The 23,714-nt window shown below is 40.5% G+C and overlaps 2 protein-coding genes across 3 annotated transcripts in view; one reads left to right on the top strand and one right to left on the bottom strand.

Moving 5' to 3' along the window:
• inppl1a (inositol polyphosphate phosphatase-like 1a) overlaps positions 1-11,976 on the top strand; it is a 51,289-nt gene extending 39,313 nt beyond the window's left edge. Inside the window, exons 16-28 of one of the 2 annotated variants that reach the window (XM_069190120.1) lie at positions 494-593; positions 1,107-1,195; positions 1,826-1,907; positions 2,121-2,210; positions 2,558-2,671; positions 2,864-2,952; positions 3,641-3,728; positions 4,140-4,295; positions 5,520-5,601; positions 6,300-6,437; positions 6,767-7,535; positions 8,169-8,305; positions 8,683-11,976. In XM_069190120.1, coding sequence (XP_069046221.1) covers positions 494-593; positions 1,107-1,195; positions 1,826-1,907; positions 2,121-2,210; positions 2,558-2,671; positions 2,864-2,952; positions 3,641-3,728; positions 4,140-4,295; positions 5,520-5,601; positions 6,300-6,437; positions 6,767-7,535; positions 8,169-8,305; positions 8,683-8,776 — 2,028 coding nt within the window. In that variant the 3' untranslated portion in view covers positions 8,777-11,976. The remainder of the gene's footprint in view (positions 1-493; positions 594-1,106; positions 1,196-1,825; positions 1,908-2,120; positions 2,211-2,557; positions 2,672-2,863; positions 2,953-3,640; positions 3,729-4,139; positions 4,296-5,519; positions 5,602-6,299; positions 6,438-6,766; positions 7,536-8,168; positions 8,306-8,682) is intronic. The other variant, XM_069190121.1, reaches the window with a different exon arrangement.
• A 147-nt stretch (positions 11,977-12,123) lies between these two features.
• phox2a (paired like homeobox 2A) lies at positions 12,124-18,363 on the bottom strand. Its single transcript, XM_006627843.3, has 3 exons — positions 17,752-18,363; positions 15,110-15,297; positions 12,124-14,740 (listed from the first exon to the last, which is right to left on the bottom strand). Exons 1-3 carry the CDS (start codon positions 17,972-17,974, stop codon positions 14,258-14,260), a joined length of 894 nt encoding a protein of 297 aa, XP_006627906.1. The 5' UTR covers positions 17,975-18,363; the 3' UTR covers positions 12,124-14,257.
• Between the last annotated feature and the right edge of the window lie 5,351 nt (positions 18,364-23,714).

Genomic DNA, 23,714 nt, shown 5'->3' with positions numbered 1-23,714 from the left:
TGGTTGAGAAGATGCGAGAGGCGAGGTTACGGTGGTATGGACATATCATGAGGAGGGACGTTGAGGAAGTTACAAAGAGAGTAATGGAATTTGAGGTGGAAGGTAACAGGGGAAGAGGCAGGCCTAGAAATAGATGGATAGATTTTGTGAGAAAAGATATGGAGGTATGTGAAGTGAGTGAGGAAGATGTGCTCGACAGAGACAAGTGGAGAAGAGCAACCAAAGCAGCTGACCCCAGGTCAGTCTGGGAGTAAGGCTGTGAAAAAGAAAAAGAAGAAGAAGAAGTAAATGTCCTGACAATGTGTGTTCAGCAGAACAGTTTTTATTCTCTGGCTCAGTTCTTCCAAAACAAATTTAATATGTACCTGAGGGTATTCCAGCCAAACATTAAAAAGCATACCTACCAGCTGCTAACTTGCGTAGTTGGTGATACTGAGGAGAGTATGCAGCTCCTGTTATTCTCATTAATAATATGTATATATTGTTTTCACAGGAAATCTTGAATTACATCAACAGGAAGGAGTTTGATCCCTTGCTAAAAGTAGATCAGCTGAACCTGGAGAGAGAGAAGAACAAAGTGTTCCTGCGATTTGGTGTGTTCATGTTGATGTCTGTGTGTACTTTATATGTATATTTATATGGTTAGTAATGTTACTTCCCAGCTCTTGGGTCCCGTATTTGACTCTTTGCAGGTTTTTCCCTTGTTTGCGTGCGTCTTCTATAGGTGCTCAGAGTTCCTCCCACTGCTCAGAGACATGCAGGCTGGGTTTGGATTGGCTATTCGAAGTTGTCCCTTCCTCCATGGCCCCTCACAGGACTGGTGTCTTGTGTAGAGCAAGAACACTCACCTGCTCTCTGTCCTGCCCTGTAACCTGTGCTTTCAGGGCTGGCTCTGGGTGGGCGTGTCTTATAGTGGGCAGATATCTGTGTGTAGTCTAATATACATTTATTCTATGTGTTTTTGCCCCATTTGTTGGAGTCCAATGTTTGATATTCTTGTGTTAGACCCTGTACAGTGCAGAACCTCAAGGGAATGCAGAAGTGTAGTTATATAGTACAGCCCTTAGCTGCTACACCGTAAAGAGTCTTTCTTTCTGCCCTTTCAGCTGAAGATGAGATATCATATCCCCCTACCTACCGCTATGAGAGGGGCTCCCGGGACACCTATGTGTGGCAGAAACAGAAAGCAACAGGGGTAAGATGTGCACCTTGTGTTAACGTTGTTCAGGGTGGCTGATAGGAGGTGGTGATGCTTCATTGAAAGGAGCATGTACAGCCACCCCCTCTTATTTTCCTTTATTCCATGTTCGCTTTAGAGAGTCCCACCTAGTTATAGGTGGCAGAATTGGATACACTGATGGGAAGTCCCACCTTCATTACCCTAAGGTCACAGGGTCCACAATAAATCAAATACAGTATGTGATTTAATTGTTGATTTTAACTGAAAACATGTCATACATTTACAAAGGCATAAAATGCTGATAAACTGAAAATACCGCCAAAGTTTAGACAACTTGTGTCCACTGGTGTAGACACTAGTGTTCAAGAGCCTGACTGAAGATGAAAAAGGTACCAGTTCTTACAAAACAAAGCAAAGAAAATGGGGATCAAAGTTCACGTTAACTGTTCTGTTTCTGGTAGTTGCAAATGGTCTTCCTGTAAGTTGCTATAGCACTGAATGATGTGAGCAAGAAAATCGGGTCATCATTTTGCTTTCTTCTGAGCTGCAGAATCATTCTGGTGTTGCCTTAAAGGATGTGGTTTTAATAAAAAGACATGGTTATACAGACTGCAATATATACGTTGGTGTTTTTGTGGGTTTTAGATGCGGACAAATGTTCCTTCCTGGTGCGACCGAATTCTGTGGAAGTCCTACCCTGAAACTCATATCGTGTGCAACTCCTATGGTATGTGTGTAAATATTGTCCGAAGTTTTTGCACACGTTTTGATTTCATTTTTTTGCAGAGGGAAGCTTACATTATTGACAGAATTTTGACACATGTCCCAGCTTTTTTAATCAAACTGGGCTTTGTTTATTCACTGTTGATAATATTGATATTCTTTGGTATTGTAAATTTCCTTTTTTTCTGCATGAACCCTGTTTCTGCATTCACTCCAGGTTGTACAGATGAGATCGTAACGAGTGATCATTCTCCAGTGTTTGCCACATTTGAGGTGGGCGTGACCTCTCAGTTTGTCTCTAAGAAAGGTGGGTGATCCTAAAAGTTTACAGTTAGAAAATGTCAGGACCTAAAAAAATAAATGTATTGATTGCAGTTTCAGCATTAGTTCTCTTATGTGTAATTGTAATGCAAATAGAGCTTAGAACATCTACTCCTCAGCTTCAGTTATCAGAGTTAAGATGGTTATGATTCATTTTTTTATTTTGCATGTTTTGACATCTTAATAACCCATTAATTTAATAAATTAATTTTCTTATAGTTGTTTTATTCACAAAATTAAATAAAAGTAAGAACCTCCCATCATGAAATAATGCTAAAATCTCACTTTCATTTGGTGTCGTTTTCCGCTGTGCCTGCTGCTTGTCAATGGCAGGGCTGCCCAAATCGTCAGAGCAGGCCTATATTGAGTTTGAGAACATTGAAGCCATCGTGAAGACCGCTAGCCGCACCAAGTTCTTCATTGAATTCTACTCCACCTGCCTGGAGGGTATGTCCTATAATGAGATATGAGCTGGGGCTTAATTAGATTGAACTGATTGAATTCTCTTCGGAGGATGCAGGATTGGGATGAGGTGGATGGACAATGGTTGTTCAAGGTGTGTTGGGGTTTTTTTATGTCCTTTGTGTCCTTCAGGTTTCCCTAATTTTATCATTCCCGTCCCCCCCCGTCCCCTTGCAGAGTTTAAGAAGAGCTACGAGAACGACACTCAAAGCAGCGACAACGTGAACTTCCTGCGAGTGGGCTGGTCGTCGAAGCAGCTGACGACGGTAAGGCGCCGGCTTCTGCGCAAGACCACACCCCACAGCAGAGACTTGACCTCTGGACTCTGCTCTTCATAGAAAGGCTGTGGTCTGGCCATTTGGTGCTAAGCTACTCACTAGATAAAACACCTGCCTCAGGAAAGCCGTTGTCAGTATTTGTGGCCGAGTGTAAAAGGCTAAGGAATTGGAGAGGCTTTGTGATATAAAGGTTCATTTTTTCTCTCCGTGTTCTGTTCTGGTGAGTAAACGGTAGTACAGGTTTGTGGTGTATCCCATCACATAGCGTTTTGTAGTTTTGACCAAGAAAGACTGATGCAGTGGAACTGCATCTGAAAGGTGCCATGGGTACTGATGTTAAGGGTATGTGGCTTTTTGTCTTAACATGAACCTGCAGGACCCTGCTGAGCAGCCTGACTTTGGAGTACTTTTACCAATTTGTGGTTTCTTAATGCTGAGATTTTAAAACTTGGCATTGTACACTGGCAAAATAATTTGATAATGGTGTTCAGTATAGAACAAAATTGGTGGATGTAGAGAAATATAGCATGAGTAGCTGGAAGAAACAGGTTTGAATCTCTCTGGTTGTTGTTTTTTTTAGTGATTATCTGTGGGGCTTGCTGCATTCTGCCCTGTTCCATCAGTGTAGAGAACTGTGCATTGCCATTATCTGTCTGACCTGAGTGTTTCTCTCCAGCTGAAGCCAATCCTTTCGGAAATTGAATACCTGCAGGACCAGCATCTGCTGCTAACTGTCAAATCGCTTGATGGATACGAATCTTATGGTACATTTTTTTTTTCTTATGAAGTCCCCTTAGTAGCACATTGCATAGTATGGTCTCTGATTGACATGGTGGTGGTAAAAGTTCTTCATACGTACATTCTGTAATGCCACATCTCAAACAGCAGATGTCACAAGGTGCCCATTATTTTTGTTATTATATCAATGGCAGGTGAAGGACAGGAAAAGAACTCAGATGCTCTGAAAAGAGTTTTGAAAAAGTGAGCAATGACTGCAAGATATGTTGCAACTGTGCTGAAAAGGGAAGATAGCTTGAAATCTGTTTTAATCTAAGGTGCTTACACAATGCTGTGGAATGCGTTTGGCATGTTTCTCTACGTAGAGCGAAGAGTGTGGAAACGATGAGCCGAGCTGAGCCGAGCTGTGCGGTGATGCTTTGTGCTCTGATTTGCAGGGGAGTGTGTGATCGCTCTGAAGTCTATGATCGGCAGCACGGCGCAGCAGTTCCACACCTACCTCTCTCACCGGGGGGAGGAGACGGGCAACATCCGTGGCTCGATGAGGGTGCGCGTGCCATCGGAGAGGGTGGGCACCAGAGAGCGACTGTACGGTAAGGCTGGCTTTGCTTTAACCGCATGAAGGGTCAGGAGAAAGAGAAGCTCTCAAGTCAACATGGATGTTTCAAGAGAAAAAGGCTTCCAATAAAACAGCGATTAATTTATTTGATTTATTAACTTGAGAATTGATTCCCCCCCAAAGTGACTTATATTTGAACTACTCGTACAGCAGGGAATTTTCCTGGTGCAGCTGGGAGTGAAGTACCTTACTTCAGTGAACAACAGAAGGATTTGAACCTATTACCAGTTCTGAGACCTGAGCCTTAACCACCACTCCATACTGCTGCCTAGCCATTCTCCTGAAGTGCCAGATGACTGGGGTGATTTTAAATATATTGGGAGTAATGAAGACCTTGGGAGTCACAAAAGAGTTTGTAGCAACACAGTACTAGAACTGGCCATGTGTTTCAAATGCACGTCATATTAACTATAATGTACAATACAGTTAACAGTGCTATATCATATATTCCAATATTCCTTAAAGTAATGTAAAATAATACAAATGCCTAAGAATTATTTAATATAGTAAAACAACACCCAGAAGAAGCCATAAAACCTTCACAGCAGCTTGCAATATTAATATTAAAGGGTAATGATAATTATATGGTATTGCTCTCAGGTATTGTATTACAGTACTAATACTGTACTGTAGTAATATTAAGGCTGTATTACTGTACTATGTGAAAAGAACATTCTTTGATTTTAACACTTTGTAGCATGAACATTTTGCTTCTCTACTTTCGTTTTTACCTAATTGTTTCCTGCAGACCAACTAATTCAGTGATCACTTTTCAGAAAGTACAATTTATACTCTGTTATATACAAATTCTAACATGGTAAAGAAATGTCTGCATTTTGTAAGCATTTGCTCAATAAATACATTTGTGAAGCACAGCAGTATATGTGCACAAATGTCTGTATTTTATATTTAAATTACTGCGATGGCAGGTACTGTTTTGCTGACTTCAAAGACAGGATATTAGGTTGACGCAATAACAATTATAGCCTTAAATTAGGTTCCTCATTACATTTTTCTTTCATAAGGATCACGCTGGGAGCTGCTGATCTAATTATTAACTGTGATTTTATTTATTGAAATACCTTATCATTATTAATATTAATTCTGGTAATGCTTAATACATTCCCTAATTAAATTAGTAAAACTGCTGTCTGACCCAGAAAGTCAGGTTGACTAGCACTGTGCTTTATTTCTACAGAGTGGATCAGTGTTGATAAAGACGAAACAGGAGGTCTGAAGGGCAAGCAGTCCAGTTCCCGGGGAAGTCATGATTATGTGAAGTAGGCATCTCTCTAAATCTGATCTTTTCTGGTCTTTATCACCAATAAAAAACATAACATACACAGTCATCTCTTGTGTCAGATATGCTGGTTTTGTCAGGTTTGGTCAGCGTAAGAGCATCAGATTAGTCAAGTGAGTCTTAGCCCTCTGCTTCATCAAACATGCTGTTATTCAGCTGAAGTGCTATCATGTTTGTGATTAAGATGATCTCTTTATGTTTCAGTGAGTCCAGTAAATATTTAGATTTGGTGAGCCAGGAACTTGCATGTATTGGAAAAGAAAGGTGTGCAGGATCTGGATCCCAACTTTATTGACCTGGAGTGAAAGCATAAAGAAACTGGGAGCAACAGGCTTTCATTTCTGTTTTTTTTGTGGGAAGGAATAGTGGGACAGGGAGCTCTCGGTACCTGATGATAATTCATAATTTAATTCTGAAACCCCCTTTCACTGCACTCAGTGCCTTTCACGTGCTGCCTTCATAACTGTGAAAGGCTTTGTCTTTTATCTTAATCCCTGGCTGTGATGGAGACAGTGGGTTACATCTCTGATGATCACTTCCCACCTCAATGAATGTAAAAGGGAAAGCTCCTAATACAGAAGATGATGAAAATTAGAGCTGGAAACATGTACTGCCCCCAAGTCGGGGACCTGGCAGGGATGGAGAGCCCTTTCTCAGCCCCTGCTTGTCCTGTTGCAGACAGTCAGTGCGCAAACACCAGCCGAACGAGCCGCTGGGGAAGGTGAATGAGGAGAATGAGAGGAACCCCTCTCACGCAGCAGGACGTCCCAGTTTCCCCCTACCCTCCACCCCCAAAGAGGAGGCCACACAGACGAGGTCTGTGGACAGCCTTGCTTCCTAGTGTCCCCTATTCATGTCTGTGTTGTAATTCATTGTACATGAGGCTGTTGCATGACCAAGATTAGACACTAGCTGTTGTAAGAATGGAAAGCAACCAAATGGTGTTCCAGTATAGCACTTATTGCAACTGCTTAATTAAAAGCTAAATAGCATCGTTCATTCCAAGATCAAAGTTTCAAACTTATCCTGTGTAAGAATTTCGAACCTTTTGTTTTTAACTCTGAAAGGCCAGACAGTTTAAATTTCTGTCGATTGGGTGGTTGTCGTCATGACCAGCTCTTTCGTTTGACCTTGTTGAATTTCAGGACAAAGCAGGACTCTGTTGAAGCAGACCCTTCCAACAGTAGGAACAGCTATAATAACCCTGCTTACTACATCCTGGAAGGTGTGCCCAATCAATCAGCTGCTCTATCGCCGGAGCTGACACCTGGCTCTGCCCTTCCACCCACCGGCTCCAAAGGAGCCACCTCAGGCAAGGTTAAGCCCCCCTGTGGTGGATCAATCCAGCCGCGCAGGCAGACATCTGGACGACCCCCCCGCCCTGTAAGTGAAGAGGGGTCCTCGGAGGAAGATGGGACTCACGGGGCACTCGGTGGCACGCTGAATCGGCCTCCACCAGACTTCCCACCCCCACCTCTCCCGAAAGGCGCCGTGGAAATGACGGAGAATCCTTTCTACGCATCAAGCAAGGACATCAAGACGAGAAACCTCTATCCAGACTTGGCGGACATTAAGATTCCAGCTCACACTAAGCCTTTGCACTCCCCCGGGTACCCCCCTGCAGTCCCCAGTGGCTCAGTGAGTACTTTCGGCCTGGACCCCTCTCCCTCCCTGGCCAGCGCCCCATTCAGAAGAGGAGGGGGGGCTAGTGGCTTGGACGACCAGTCCTGCTCTGTCCTCCAGATGGCCAAGACTCTGAGCGAGGTGGAGTACCAGCCTGGTCGAGATCGCAACCCTCCTGTCCCACACAAGGCCGTGGGTCCTCCTCTCCGGGGTATGGGGCTGCCGGACTCCTGCCGAACCTTCCCGCCCCGATCTATCCATGAGAGCATCGCCGAGGACCTTCCTGAGGAGGTAAGGGCTGTGTGAGGGATGAGGGCTTAGCCCATGGATATCGATTGGCATAGTACTGTTGTCAAGCCAATGGAATAACATTTGCTATTTCTCAAGAGTATAATATACCACCATTCACGATCCATTTCTCTCTGGTCAGCCAGGCATGGGGCATTGCTTTTGTTGCTTTGATGCTGTTGATCTGTTCACACATTGGCCAGAACATTTGTTCTGTTCTATGGTTTGTTTTTGACACTTGCGAAACAAGAGACCTGCTATCCTTTATAATCATGGCGTAAGCTAGCCACACACATGCATGCGTTCTGAATCTGCAATGCAGAAATTTTGGAAGACGTGCAGGAAACATTCAAAACCCATATAGTCTTCAGAACTAGGGGGGTGTCAATTCAAAACAGGAGATAACTTCTGAAACAAACTACTAAGCCATATCGTTGAACCTAATACACTTGGGGTTAGGGGTGTTACCCCAGCATGCTTGGGGTTGATTGCGGTTTGAAGGCGGCAGCACGGTGATGCAGTGGTGAGCCCTGCTGCCTCGCGGCACCAGGGCCCTGGGTTCAGTGCGGAACCCGGGGTGCTGTCTGCAGCTGGGGAAACAGAGAGTGAAAACTGAAAGGCCCTCGCTGTGCTCAGGGTTGCTGGCAGGGGGGCAGCAGCAGCTCCAGTCTCTCCGTGGAGTCCAGCGTGGGCGAGTGGCTGCAGAGGCTGGGCCTGGAGCGCTACGAGGAAGGGCTGCTGCACAACGGCTGGGACGACCTGGAGTTCCTCAGGTGAGATGCCACAGTGGCCGTTCGGTGTCACGCCCCTGGACTCCGAGGACTGGTGTGCAGTGAAGGTTTAAGAGAGTCAGCTTGCAGGCCCTCCACCCTTCTCGCTATGCAGAAAAATGGGGACAGTGTACCACAATTTCAGGATAAATGGTAAAAAAAACAGTCTTTTGAATTTCATCCTGAAAAGCACAAATAAAGCACGTGGGCATCCGTGATGCTGTTTCATTTGTAGGAAGAAGTGGTGTAAGTTATCTGTGATTGTGATTTTAGCCTGGCCCTAATCCACTCTCCTTGGTTACCCTTCACACCATCCTTGTTGGTTAATTAAGGGGAAGGACAAAACTGATGGCTCATCATCCAATCCCGTTTCTTGGCAGTGACATCACGGAGGAGGACTTGGAGGAGGCGGGAGTTCTCGACCCCGCCCATAAGAAGATCCTGCTGGAGAGCCTGAAGCAGCAGCAGAAATAGTCCTGTCAGCACTGGGCCTTCTGCCCAGGAATTGCACTGTAGTTCTTTTCATGAACAATGTTAATATTGAGAAAACCTTTTTTTAAATCTATGTCCCTAAAACGTTGTTATTAATATGACCTTTATTTAAAATGTGCCCTTTAATCCAACACCACTACATGCACCCCCTCTTCATATTTTCTGGGGGGTTTAAAAACCATCTTATCAGGACTTCTTTAAGGTAATAAAATCAGCCTCTGTTTCAGAGAACTGTACCAAATGCAGAAGACAGACCATCTCTGTATTATTTTCCTGTTTTGTGGGAAAGGGAAAGATTTTAAACCAAATTAGCACCAGTGACACACCTTGAGTTTTCTTGCAACCCGAGTAGCGTTAGCTCTCCTGCTTTGTTACTTTCCATGTGTGGGAGATGTGAGACTGAATCTCAGGTGACCTGATCCTGGCCTGTCTGAAAGCTGAATGGGCAAAATCCGCTGATTGAAGGCCACCTTATGTCTTCTGTCCTTCTGTCCTTACCCAGCGTATGTCGTTTGTCTCACAGAATCTGGGACATCGCAGAACGCCCGACTAGAATACATTGGGCTGATATCTTGTGCCCGCTGATCTAGTCTACCTACCTAACCCAAATATAGGGTGCTGAATCTAAAACACGATACTGTGTGACCGAGTATCACTGTGTCAGATTTAACTGTTTTAAGGATTAGAATGATGTAACTCCAATAGCTCACAAGTAACTACTTATATTTTGAAGATACGCAGAGGACAGATGGGGACGTTTGATTATCTGCAGCTTTACAATCAATGGGAACAGTTGTAATATGCTTAGGGTGCCAAATAGATTGACAAGATTTGGACAGTCTTTGCTTTATGGGCTTCAGATTGTAGGTCTTTATTCTCCTGGTTCTGCTGTTGTCGAAAACTATATTGAGCGAGGTTAATGCATGGGCTGATAATTGCACCATGATATCCCAGTACACAATAGGTAAGTATCTACATGTAACCAGGGAGAACTACAGGCTCTCTCAGGCTTGTAGTAAAAAAAAAACATTCTAAGTGTTTCCACTAGAGGGAGCTGCTAGATTTAAAATCCATAGCTGTGATCTAGAGGGAAAATCTTGATACATCTCCAAAGCAGGATTGAAATGTTTGAATACATTATTCGGTAAAGGGAAATCTACAACACGGCTAATAATGATGTAATTAGAAAGCATGACAGTAGGTTCAGCATTTCAAACACTATCCTTTTTATTTTTATATTGTGGTCTATCAAAGAACTTCATTTTTCTCAGTTTCACCTCTGGGTCATATCTCGCCCCATATCTCGTCATATCTGGGTTGTGCAGTTAGAGACTGGTTACAAGGTCTCCAGAGAATTGGTCAGGAATTGCCAAAAATGAGTGATGTATCTGACTTTCTTAAAGAATTCGTTGTTTTTGTTTAGTGGTTAACTATATTAGTGATGTGCATGTACTGTACAAAGAGATACATTTAAAAGTTCCAGATTTCCCTAATGTTATCTGTGATCCGAATAAAACCTTTTCATTTCTTAATTGGTAGCAGAAAGGTTGTTTGTGTATTTACCACACACTTATCAATGCAGTAAAGAATAAATGCAAATGGCAGAAAATGAGACTGCCTCACTGGGAGAAAAGCAGCAAAGTGTTAATACCTCTAAACCTCCTGGAGGTCTCCTGGTGTCCCATGGCTTTTTTTTCTCTTGTACTGTATTGTTTGAGTTCTCAGATGACTGGTACCAGCACCTGTCTATTTTCTGCACACCTTTATCAAGTTCTCTTCTTGTCAGGAGACACACTGGAAATATTCATTCTTAAGCCTTACCTCCCTTGTCTCTAATTCTCTATGCTGCTGTTTTATAAAATAGGAGCACTGTACAAAGTACATTTAAATGAAAACAAGAAGGTGTAGACTGTATTTTGTTCCATGTGTTTAGAACGTTGTTCACAAATGAGCCATCTATTGAGATCTGAAATTTCTGTACTGGTGGAAGTCTCACCTCAGCAGACCTTACATGTGTTTTCCTTTCTCAGTTGGTGAATACTGAAATTATTACATTTATGTGCCTTTCAAAAGGTTGTATCTGAAAGCCATTTCAAGTCCTTACAATGAAGCTGTGTGACAGGCCATATCCATGACAGAATTTCCTTAATGACTGACGTGATCAGTATTTGGGGCAGTTAAACAGGGATCTTTGATGGCATGACCATTGGAAGGCTGCAGAACTGCATGGGTCTCACTGAAATTTTTGTACCAGGCTTCTCTTTGCTAGGATTCTAGTCTCAGATGCTCTCCATGTCTGACCTCCATGAGCAGATGCTTTGTGACACTGCCAGCTCCCTTCATTAACATGACTGCTTTGTTGCGAGTCGTGTAAAGAGACAGCCCTTTTTAAACTTGTCTTGTATCTACAATAGGAAAACGATTGAGACCATTGATACCTCACACTAAATAACCGTCCTTACTGATTCGCTCTTCAAAGCAGTGTCGTATTCGCCAAGTTAAATTGGCTTGTGTTTTGTGTTTGTGATAAAGTTCTGAGGGCATTTACATTTTCATTCTGCCTTTGCAATTCTTCCAAGCCTTGGATGTTTTATATTTTAGTTCCTGATGGTCTTGTACATAGTTTTCATTCATTTTAATGGAAAAAGAGTGAAGAGTGAAAACCGAGGCTGAATTCTCCAGTTACTATTTGAGTACAGAATCTATGCATCACAGTTTTTCTGCCTTTTTTTTTTCCTTGTCATACTTCTGCCATTGTCTGTTGCTTTGTAAATGTGATGATGTTCGTGAAAACACAGCTGTCTGAGTATTTTGTTGGGTCTAGTGTGTTACTTTACCAAATATAACATGTAGTAACAAAAGATCTGTTTTGCATTCTGTACAATAGGCGTTTCCAGAAATTGGAAATCAACCACCGCAATAGCTACCTTTTTTTAAAGCCTCCAACTTCCATGTGTTTTTTTCTCTTCATAAATGTGGCTGTTATATAGAAGCAACTATCTTTTTTTGTCTTAATTTAAAGTTCTAATTTCTAAACTTTTAAATACATTTCAGACCTTATTTTGGCTGTGTTGAAAATGTTTGTATTTGCTAACTTAGAGATCTTGTCTTCTTAAATTAATATTTTGGGTTGACTGTAAGCACTCCTTTTTCAACCAATAAAACTAAGTTTTAACATTTAACTGCTGAAAATGGTTTATGAATCAGTATTCGACAGACTGTGTGGGGTTTAAGTTGGTACGTTAGTAATCACGTAGTTGTTTGATCAGGATTGTGTATTTTGCAGTTAAAAAAAATCTAAATATTATGACCACCAAAGAAAGGGAAGAGTATTTAATATTTTATGATAATGTAACATTTATCACACATTAGAAAAAATATACAATGTTTAAGCAAGTAGGATTTTGAGTTCTGGGTCTTATTAGCAGCTATACAGTGTTTAAAGTCTACCATCTTCTACTAATATAGACTCTTCTTTAAACAAATGTAAACCACAGTACAGTCAGAAACACCTCAAATTCAGCGCAAAGCAACATCCATCCTTTATGCAGAATGAAGGAGCGCCGATGGCAGTGCATTTTCACCAAACAGAGTCTCGTCCTTCAGCCCTGACTGTCCCTGGTTCTAGACATTGTAACTGAAAAGCATTTACATCCAGCAATAGAAAGCAAATCTTATATCACCTACATTTCCAGTTTTCTCTTCAGAAGACTTTTTTCCCCCCCAGTCACTTGAAAAGCTTAGATGTTGATGAAGTTGAAACCGTTTTAAGGAACAGCCTTCAGTCCTCAAGCCTGGCCTTCGTTTAGGCACTTTGGCCAAGATGACACGCGCCTCTATATCATTCTTCTCTTGGTACTGCACATTTGGAAAAACTTTGAAAGCACAAAGTACTTGGACGTTAATAACATGTGTCCGACATCTAAATGACATCACCCAAAACAGTAGTTTTAATTGCTGAGTTTTAAGAGTTGATTTTTTCCCCCTGGCTTACTTGTCTTTCCTCCCAGTGACCTTAGCTGTCAACGTGTAAAGGTGATCTGCTGGAGTAAAATGTCCATTTGAGCCCTGTGTATTTAATTTTGGGAATACCAGATTAGGAAAGTACCATCAAAGTCACCTTGACGACATACAACAGTCACCATAAGAAAATTTTGGCCGTGAGAAAAAGATGAGAATTGCTTGCCTTCTCACCAGTCACTTCCAATAGAACACTAGTAGTGTTAATCATTACTTTCACAAAGAGTTAAATACAAGATGCTCTGTCAACAGAGTACAGGAAGCATTATATTGTTTGGAAAGGTTACTCATTAAAGGACTAAATTGGAGAGCCAAGGAAAAAAAGCCTTCTGTCAAACTGCAAGCTTATATAAATTGTCTTTGGAATGTCAGAATTGTTACTGCAACTTAAAACCTCACTATCTAATATTTATATTCTATTTACAAATATTTAAGTTACAATATTTTATAACTATATTAAAAAAGATATGACTAACTAAAGGTCACATATGGTTTTGTTCAATAAATTATTCTGCTCTTATTTTTTTAATGTTATTGGGTCACATAATTTATTAAATTAAAACTAAGGAAACCGAGTTCTCTCCCACGTTACAGTTTTATAGAAGACTAAATGTGCTGTTCTTGAGGACTCCACTGCTGTCAGTGCTAGTGGAGCAAGAATCAGTAATTGCCATTTTTCCTCTTTCAGATATTGTTTTGGATTATTGCTTTAGGATTTACAGTGTCCTGATCACTAGAAAGCACATAACCCCACCTGCAAGTTATTGGTAACACAGAGTGAATCTATGAATCACTAGAAAGTACAGTGTATGAAAGGTAAGGATTCAAACAAATGCTGAGTATGTGAGAAAAATAATTGCTTTCTCTTGTTTCAGAGAACAGGACTGAATAAATGTTACAAACATAAATAGTTAAATAAAAGAAATAAAAATTCCCTAAAACAATGCCTGACATAATTTAAATCTTTGACCAGAATATGTTGAAGGGGAGCTGTGCTTACTGATTAACAGTGGACAGTTTTTTTTTTCACTTTCAGAGAATTCTAGGGGCCTCATTTCTTTTGTTTGTTCATTTCAAACTCGGCAGGAATTAATATAATGCAGACCCAAGTAGTTCCCAATAAGTCTCTTCCATCCCCACAGGCAGAAGGACAGAAATTCGAGGATCACACTGAAATACAAGGAGCCTGAACCAGCATTTCCTTGACAAACTGCAGCTTATAAGAGACAAAAAAAAACAAACACCAAGGGGTCCAGTTCTAGAACTGTCCGTGGCTTTTCTCGACCTGTATCCTAAACTACAAACACTTTTGTGGCAATAACAGTTGGAGGAGACGGGGTGGTAGTACTGTTTGGTTATTTCGGACACGCATTCTCCCCCTCTGTGACTGTCCGGGTGAAATAAATTAAAGGAGTCCAGCTCACTAAGGAGTTCTGCAGAGTTCTAGAAGAGGTTTGTCTTGAGAGTGTTGGGCTTCCGATGGAAAGTGGACAGCACGCCAGCAAAGGGGCCCGCCATGCTGTCCGAGGGCTGCCAGGCCTTCAAAAGGTCAGAGCCTTGGACTCCAGTGGGGTTCACCCCCCCGCTGCTTGCGGAGCCCATGCTAGGCCAGCCTGGGGATTTGAGGCCCTGGGGGACTGCCGAGGAGGTGTTCACAAAACCCACCCCCGCTGTTGACACGGAGACCGGGCTGGGGCTCAGGCTGCTCCCAGGGCTCCCCATGTTTCCTGAGCTGGGAAGAGAAGCGGTGCTGTCCGGAGTCGGGCTGCAGGTCGACTCCTTCGATTCATCGTCCTCGGACGAGGACCGGGGCTCGCCCTTCTTGGCTCCTGCGCTTCCGTTACCCCCAGCCGCGCCGCCGTTTCCTTTCGAGTTGGCGGCCCGCTCCTGTTTGCGGAACTTGGCTCGTCTGTTCTGGAACCAAACCTGCAGAAACGAGGAAACGCAAAGTGAGCCATCAGTGCGGTATTTGCGCAGTCCTCACACTGCTTTTCTCCTTTGCTCTGCACAATTCAGCAACGGTTTCTAGGTCTTTCACCGTCATTTGTTCCCATCACATATTACAAGGTGCACCTGCTCCACAATTCAGGAATGTTGTTGCGTCATAAAAGTTTTTTTTACACTTAAAATATATAAAATGAAGGGCACAAATGGAAACAGGTACACGTCTCGGTAAACCAGTGAGCTCTCGCTACCTTTAATCGTGCAGTTTAGAAGTTATTCACTACGTACTTTACTAAATCCATGAAATCCTGGGTCTGCACAGGTGGGTTTACTGCGGAATTTGCTCCTCACCTGGACTCGAGCTTCAGTGAGGTCGATTTTCAGAGCCAGTTCTTCCCTGGTGTAGATGTCGGGGTAGTGAGTCTCCGCGAACACTCTCTCCAGCTCTTTCAGCTGCGAGCTGGTGAAGGTCGTGCGGATGCGTCTCTGTTTGCGCTTCTCGTTCAGCCCCGAAGGGTCCGAAAAGAATTTGTAGGGCACTGGGGAGAAAAAAAGAATGTTGCATGGATTAAAACAATGCACCCAATTAAAAAACGACACAGCGCTTGCCGCGACTGTATGTTGAACATGTACACACCGTCGGCTGGTGAACCCTGAAGTCAGCCCACCGACTCAGCCATCCTGTCGAGCCCTTGTGACACTGGTGTGGCAGTCTACTGCTAACTGAACACAACCTTGGACGAAACTTGTCAAACAATCTTAAAATACTACCATTCCTCATATGTAAAAACATAGCAACATGAAAAGGATCGATAGCTACTGGCATCCTATTTTCAATTATAATTATGGAATTTTTAGTGGTGTTTGTAATGTTTGTAAAATGTCGGTTTTTTTTACTCTTTCCATCTACTGAATTTTCTTTTCACTGTGTTAGTATAAATTGCTTAACAGTACTGGTAGAGTGTATGCGTCTACATTGGTATGTGCATCACAAGACTTGTATTTAAACGTAGTGTTTTCCTCTCATCCTTGGTTATACTGTAGACGATCTCCTTATTCAAACCGGAATGTACGGTAAAATGTCGCTTTCTCTAGATTAAGAATAGTTGTTGGTCACGACCGCTCTCAGAGCACTGCAACATTGCCAACTATTGTATACCAGTTTGAACACTCGTTATCTTGCCGTCGGCCTACAATAAAACGTCTTACAATTCAATGAAAAGACATATGCTTTTTTTACATTCAAGAACAGAAAATGGTGCAAGTCATCGAATTTGTGAAGTTTTTCTCCCCCGAATTACAGTGCGAATGCAACAGTCAGCATTTGGACTTCTGTCTAGGCGCCTCTGTGGTATTGTACCGACGCCGTTTTCACCACGTTGTTCACATTTTCTCTTCAGAAGTAATTATTTTATGCAAAAATAACATTCCATTGAAAAATTGCAGACGCCGAGGGACCACTGCTTCAATGCTAAGTTCCTCAATAGGCCTGAAGGACTGTAGGTGTAGAGTCAGACGTGAAGGCTTACCTGTTTGTAGTTTTGTAGTATTGCTTATAATTTCGATATGAAAGGCTATTTTGACCATGCGGTCGGTGACAGAATATACAACATTTAAACAAGAACTAGTTAATTTGTTTGGAATGAGCTGGTAATGGGAGTTTTCGGTAAACATTTGCAGGAATGTACCCCCGGCTCCTACAGCAACATTATTCATTTCCATATTGAAGTATAGTACTGTAATATACTTCTTTCATACCCTCCAGAAACCTCGTATTAAAGCCTAATAGTAAAAATACATTGCAGAAAAGATTTAAACTGAAAAACAATGAATCAACGTCCATTGCAGAATTGTATTGGGCGTTACACGCCCCAGTTTCAACTTTGCAACTTCAGATCCGCATTGCGTCTGTAAATAATAATAATTTAATGGAGAAAAGCTTTATTGAAGTGTAACACCTAAATTGCGTTGAGAATATCAATTTTGTGTCGAATTTAACACTTCTGTTCTTAACCTTTGTGAATGCCTTTTGTGAAGTCAACACATCACTTGCACTGAAAAAAACTTTTAATGTGATGTTGTGTTGCTTTTACCTCAAAACTGTTTTGATAATTGAAAGCACTGATATAGTGGATTTTAACATTATTTATTTATGGATTCTTGAGTTTTTATATTGTATTAGAGGAACATGAATATACTTATTGGGTGATTTTTAAATACGATTTAGTTTAGTCCAAGAAAATACGTTTTTCATCATATGTTATATGATCATTAACACTTTTAAATCACTATTTTGTATATATTAGAAAATGGTTTAAGAATTTGCGAACAATCAGAAATATTAGGTTTTTAAAAGCCGGACATTTACAAGTACATTTAATCTGCAAAGGTCACGTGCCCCGTTCACCTATCCGTTGAAGGGTACACTTCACTCAAGATAAATATAATCACCTTTTCTTTCATTACACTCCAGTGGGTGTTGAATTCTTCAATTCTGTGAGGAAAATGTATGTTCATAAGCCCTGTTACACTAAACTCTTTCCGGCTAATTCTTAGCTGCTCTAATCACGTTTCCGTGATCGAATTAAGAAATCACGAATATCCTTTCATCTTTTCCATTAAATATCCCTCAATTACAACGTTTTCATTTATTAGTCGATTTAACATGGCCTTTTGGTCATGCATTCTTTAAGATATAATAAAATATTTCTACAGTTCTGAGTTTACATGATGTATAAAGTATATAAAAATAATGATGTTCAAGCAGGTATCTGCGTCATCATGCATAGGCTGCAAAGAAACAAGCAAAGGTTTATTCCATGCTGAAAAGAGAAGAAGAGCACCATAACGTTTCGTCTGTGGAGCCTTCTTCAGGTGTATAAGAATAATTCTATACATAATGCTATACGACTTGATTAGGTTACCCCTGTTTAAAATACTTGTTATCTGCTGTAGCCTGTGGCGGCGAGCAGATATGATACAGACAAATTTACCTGTGGAGTAAGGAGCGGGCTGGTGGTCTCTCAAGGCACCCAGCGTGCAGCTGGCGGTGCTGAGGGGAGGGCAGCCCGGGTTGGCGCCGAAGCTGGTCCGGATGGGGTTGTACTGGAAAGTGTTGGTTTGGCTGCAGGAGTTGAAATCCGCATAGGCCGAGGCTTCCATCGCTGCCATGCAAGAGTCGTAGGTGTTCAGGTAAGAGTAATCCATTTTGTACATGAGAGGCAGCACAGCAGACTCTGGCGAGCGAGTTTTACCGGCGAGTGCGAGTTCTGGCAACAAATGGGGAAAGGGCAAGAACCGGGCGAATTCGCGGCATAAAAAGGATAGTCCAACTTTTCTTGTGTGGCGCACCGTCGGAATGAGACGTCTTGAGTGCAGTCCAAATGTTGCAGTTTCTCGGTTCTGACAGCTTGCGCCCTCTCTCTCCCTCTCTTTTTATCTCCCTCGCACGCACCCACTTTCCTCGTTTTCTGCTCCCTGACTGTCTCCGCTATCTTGAGCTCTCTTTGACAGCGCACTGCTCCGCCTGTGCAGCTAGTGGTGTTTATATTAAACTTGGCAGTCTTTGCAGACAATGGCGAGGCGGTGGTCTCTTTACATGACAATATCTCCCCAGTCTATTGGGGGCATTACTAGTGGACAGCTCCCTCCCACTTCTCATGCATTACTAATTCACAATTAACCCTTTCTCGGAAGCTGGTATATAGATTATGTATACTACTATTATAATACGTTTAGCAGTGTCTGGAGTTAGAGACGTTTTAGTGTTTAGCCCTTCTTATAGATTTTCTTTAGCTTTTTGTCGACAGCCAGTTTTATGTTAAAACTGTTTTGCTGCAGCTTTTCATTTCCAGTATCGATACACAACATTATATATTTTTAAAAATCATCCGATTTGACCATATGAAACAGAATGTTATTCCGTGAAAGTCACATTTGTAAACTCCCCTGGCGCTGGCCAATTGTTTTAGATGGTAGTGCAGTGTCATCAGCTGTGATTCCGAGCAAATTTGATCTCTCAGGTAACATTTTGAAGTGGGAAGAACTACTCCCTTGCCTTAAATTTCAAAACGTTTATAGGACAGCGTTGTGAATGTATTATTTCGTTTTTATGATAGGACAACATCTACGGCTATGTAGTGATATTTCTAAGCAAAGTGGTGGCATTTCTCTTCATAGCAAGGGTTATTAAATATTACAAACGGCAAAGACTGATGAAACACGCTAAAATAGCGAATGATAGGTAACCTTAAGAAACAAAGATGAAGTAAGCCTCGATGCCAGAAGCTACAGTATATAGTGCACTGATTTCCCAGTGCTCTGTGTTAACAATTTAACTTATGGGATTAAATTAAAGGCTTTTAATTCAGGAAGAAAATATTGACTTTCATGTGTGAAATTAATTAAGGAGGTAAATACTTGATATTGTTTTACTTGAAATTAATTGCCGGCGTTCATCTATATTTCATTGGTTCGAGCAGTACTTAAAACAATTTAATGACATTTTAACGTTGTAAATGAAGCGAATTGAGCTGCCCGAGGAGTCTCTTATCACATTATGATTGTTTGACCAGTGAACTGTTTTCATACCATCACTCCTATAATTTTGTTCTATGACGAGTATGGGTTTACGCTTTTATGAAATCCCAATTTAATTAAATTCTAGTTAAAAATCGATCAAATTTGTGGTTTGTCGTCCCCTTGCTGTCCTCTGAAACTTTACTATAATTTAGCAATACAGTTGTAAAGCAACTGATGTGGTCGTTTGAATATTTTAGTATTCAAACGGAGAAATCCACGGAGTCTGTAATGATAAAAGTGGAGTCAATACATTGCTGTCCAATATTACACAGTATGTGTGCTTTTGGAAATTAATTTCGTAGAATATTTTTTCATAATAATTATTACAATTACTCCAGAATGGGGCAGCGCTTGGTAAAGAACTGTAAAGAGTAATAGATACGGACTGCATCAAAATAAGATTCAATGTACTGTATGTACTGTAGACCAAAATATAATTCGACATCTTTCCATATTTATCTTGTACTTCAAAAAAATACGCTTGCGATATTCATAGCATTAAATATTCAGTATTTTTAAGACAAGACGTATGGTGCTTTATGTGGTCTGTGTCTCTTAAAGGACTCGCTATTTTTGCATCACCTTTTTCCTGTTTTGATTTGTGCTCTGTGACAGTTCTGTTTATATTTGTCACTTTTGCAGAATTATTTTTCTCTGCCACAGTGGTTGCTCAAAGGTAGCATCAAGTCAAAGGCTCGTAGGCTCGTTTTACATGAAAAAACATTACTTTCAGATGCGTTTTAAGATGACTAGTTTGATGTATTTCGGCGTTAGTCAAATCACTTGTTATGTGAAGCCTGCTGGATACAAGTCTTCACTGAAGGTTCCGGGTAATGTATACCTATCAGGACTGTGTTTGAAGCACGAAGACATTAAATAGCTCATGATAGTGAACTATGATCTGAAACCTTAAAAGTCCAATTTCCCATAACCGAGTTTAACAGATGTATTTTGTACTAAGGCTGGTAAGGGGAACTGAAAAACATCGGATTTGAATGAAGTGACACGCGGAGTTAGATTTAACAGGTGTTGAATAATAACAAAAATAATAATAATAATAATAATAATAATAATAATAATAATAATAATAATAATAATAATAATAATAATCGTGTTTCAGTGTGTGCTGAATTATTACTATCTCATGGCTTATAGCATAGGTAAGAAAGACTATCTTCTATTTTATGTCACTTTCCTGATTATATCCGCTTTCCTTTCTTAATTGAATTAGGCTCCTGTTCCACCAGCCGAAGGCAACGTGCTGAGCGTCTGAGAGAAAGCACCTTGTCTTAAGCGGACCCTTTAATTGTCCGAGCCCGGCCACTGCTTTTTGTATTTTTTGTTGCTTATAATGCCACAAGAGGTCCTGTACCTTAACCAGATTTGAAAGAGGCTGCTTCCAGCAGGTTTGTCATGGTTCACTAAAATAACTCGAGAGCAAATAGGTTGCAGAATAAAAAAAAATCTCCTTTTATGCCCCCTTGTACAGCATATATACCTATATGTAGGACCATGTATTACCAAATATATGGTCCTACATATTGGCATGAAATATATATACACAGATATTTGTATGCACTACTGTAACTCGTAGTTAATTTCTACTGTAAGACCAGTTGAAAGAAGGACTGACTGGTAGGGTAACTGTAATTAAAATTAATGACTTGTCAGTGTGAGTGATTGTGTTTGTAATTGAACACATTTCTGTATATGATATATGTAATTCGCCCTAGGTAAGGGCGTCTGCTAAGCCGGTGATGAATAATATACACGGTAACGTGTGTAAGCTTGAATGGCCGCGACTAAGTTCGCTTGTGTCTTGCGTCTGAGAGCTTGAAAGTAAATGCTCCGCCGGGTGTGTGTCACGCTGAGTAGCGTATTGCTGTTTATGAAATGCTTGAAGTAAGAGCATGGGCAGTTATTGGTGTCGTCTCGCTTCTCTGTCACACTAAAACGCAGATGCACAAGGCTGGAAGCGATATGACAGCTAATAAGTAGGCTACTGCATTAAAGACTGGTAGGAGTCTCGGTGGTACCATTTATCGTTCATTTAAATAAAAAAAAAAGCACTCGATTTTTTACTTTTTAAAAAGAGCCCATAACAGAAATATTTTAATATGAGCTGTTTCCTGTACAACACATCATGGGATTTTACCTTAGAAAATATTATAATTGCAGCTAAAACGGGTATTTGTGCGAGTGTTTGGCCGAATACCTGCGCCTTACCTTTTACATTTTACATTTCTTATACGTAGCTTTTACATTTTTGGTGTGTTTCTGAATTCTTGTTTCTGAATTCTTGATAATTGTAACACATTTGTTGGGTAAAAGTAACATATAAATACATAGAATAGAATTTCAAATGTAAAGTAGGGATGATCTCGTTAATGCTTTTACGTATTGTAATACGTAGTCATACTACTATTATTATTGTACTACTAATAATAATGCGACTATAATAATATTATAGTTTTTGTTCTTCGTTGATTCTTTGGCGACAGTAAACGAATCAAGAAATGGGTTTTCAGCACCTTGTCTTAACGGACAGCGGCACGTAATTGTTGCTCTGAGTGTTAAAAGGCTCCGGTGAGTCTTAACTTCGGTTGGCTTTGTCACATTTGTTAGCGGATTTCATGTTTTACTTCCAGTTTATTCGTGCATAATAAACCCATGTATATTATACAACTAATCGTCTTTTTGAAACGAATTAACATGTCAGACGCACACAAGAATATAGTTCAATATATAAAACTAAAAATATTCCTCTGTGGCTTCATGCATTGTTGCCTGTCTCTTTTTCTATGATCATTCCTGATGTGATAATTAAATCATAATTGTTCCATCAGGAATGATAATGTATTCAGTAGTTCATTGCATTTTAAAGACCAGAAAAATGTGCTGTCGATAATTTTTACTAAAAAGTGCATTTTTATATAAAGAAAAATGTTTATGTTTCAAAGGCAGACATATATTGGAAAGAAGCTTCAAAGCGAAAGAACACTATACAATTCAACAATACCTTTTATCCAACACAAAAAAGAATAGTGGTAAAATCATTTTGATCATTTATTTGGTCTCACATCTACAATAACATGATGAATTTAAAAAGACATCAATTGTTACATTCAATAAGGTACTCCAATAAAATAATTAATCATATATGGAGATAAAATCATATTAAGTTCCATAAACTCTTTCAAATTGATAATTACGAAACTGTCATTTACCACTTTATATGGTTGTACATTTCAAGAAGTATTTGTAGTCTTGTTTGCAACTTTGTCTTTTCTCATAGTTTCGTTTATAATGATAAAGCTAATTTTTTATCATTCTTCATTTTCTTAATCGAATTATATCAAATTAAACTTCACATACGATAAATATAACCTTATTGTTTTAATTTGAAAAACCAAATGACTTTATCAAATATCATAGTCAAATCTAAGATCGTGTAATTAATATTTTCCACTTAAATCATACTTACATTGTCGTGTGATTTTTTTTAGCTTGAGCTAAGCGAATGTCACCATTTAATTAATGACAATTAACAATTACATTTATATAAATGTCTACGCAATATAGGAGTAGGTTAGTAAACTAAGCTCTAAAAATAAAACATGAAACTACGAAGAATAAATATATTTAAATAAGCTTTAATCGTTCGCTTTAATTACTTATGAAAGAAAGCAGTTTTGCCTACAATAAGGAAACGTCGTGTACCCATCATTCAAATATTTTTGGGGTGCATTAAGAAAACAACCTACTGGGACTACAACAATTCCTCCTGCTCTCCAGATTTAGAGCCACACGTGTAGCCTTCATCATCAGGTGGTAAAATTCATCGACTGCTGCAGAGATTCGACGACATTTCACACTGAATCGCCTCTTTTTTTTGTTCCCCTGAAAAGACTTGTCTCTGAAACCCGTTACATCTTACAGAGACTTAATTTACAGCCCCGGGACAGAGACCAGATTGGCCCCCCGAATATCCTTTCTTTGAACCCAGGTTGTTGCTGTCCCATCCATTTCTACTCCCTCATCCCCACTATCAATCCGGTTTTCACCTATCCATCACCGGAGCTCCGTTTCCTGCTCTCATCCATCTTACCCTGCTCTGCTACTCTACCTCTTTATTAAGGCAATCTGCATTCACAAGCGATCGGTCTTAGTTCTGTCACCCTCACATCTGCATTTGTGTCCAGGGCAGAAGGCTCTTGTTAGATCCAAACGCACCATGCTATAGCCTTGCATGAGCTATTGGAAACATTAAATGCCATTATACCAAAGACATTAACGGTAGAATGTATTCATTCAGTTGCAAAGCTGCCCGTAAATTAATCTCTTTAAAGTTTCAGAAATGGTCGCATCATTTTCG

Source organism: Lepisosteus oculatus, chromosome 5, assembly GCF_040954835.1.
Source record: "Lepisosteus oculatus isolate fLepOcu1 chromosome 5, fLepOcu1.hap2, whole genome shotgun sequence".
In the NCBI taxonomy this organism is placed as follows: domain Eukaryota; kingdom Metazoa; phylum Chordata; class Actinopteri; order Semionotiformes; family Lepisosteidae; genus Lepisosteus; species Lepisosteus oculatus.
This window is presented reverse-complemented; position numbering and strand designations above follow the sequence as displayed.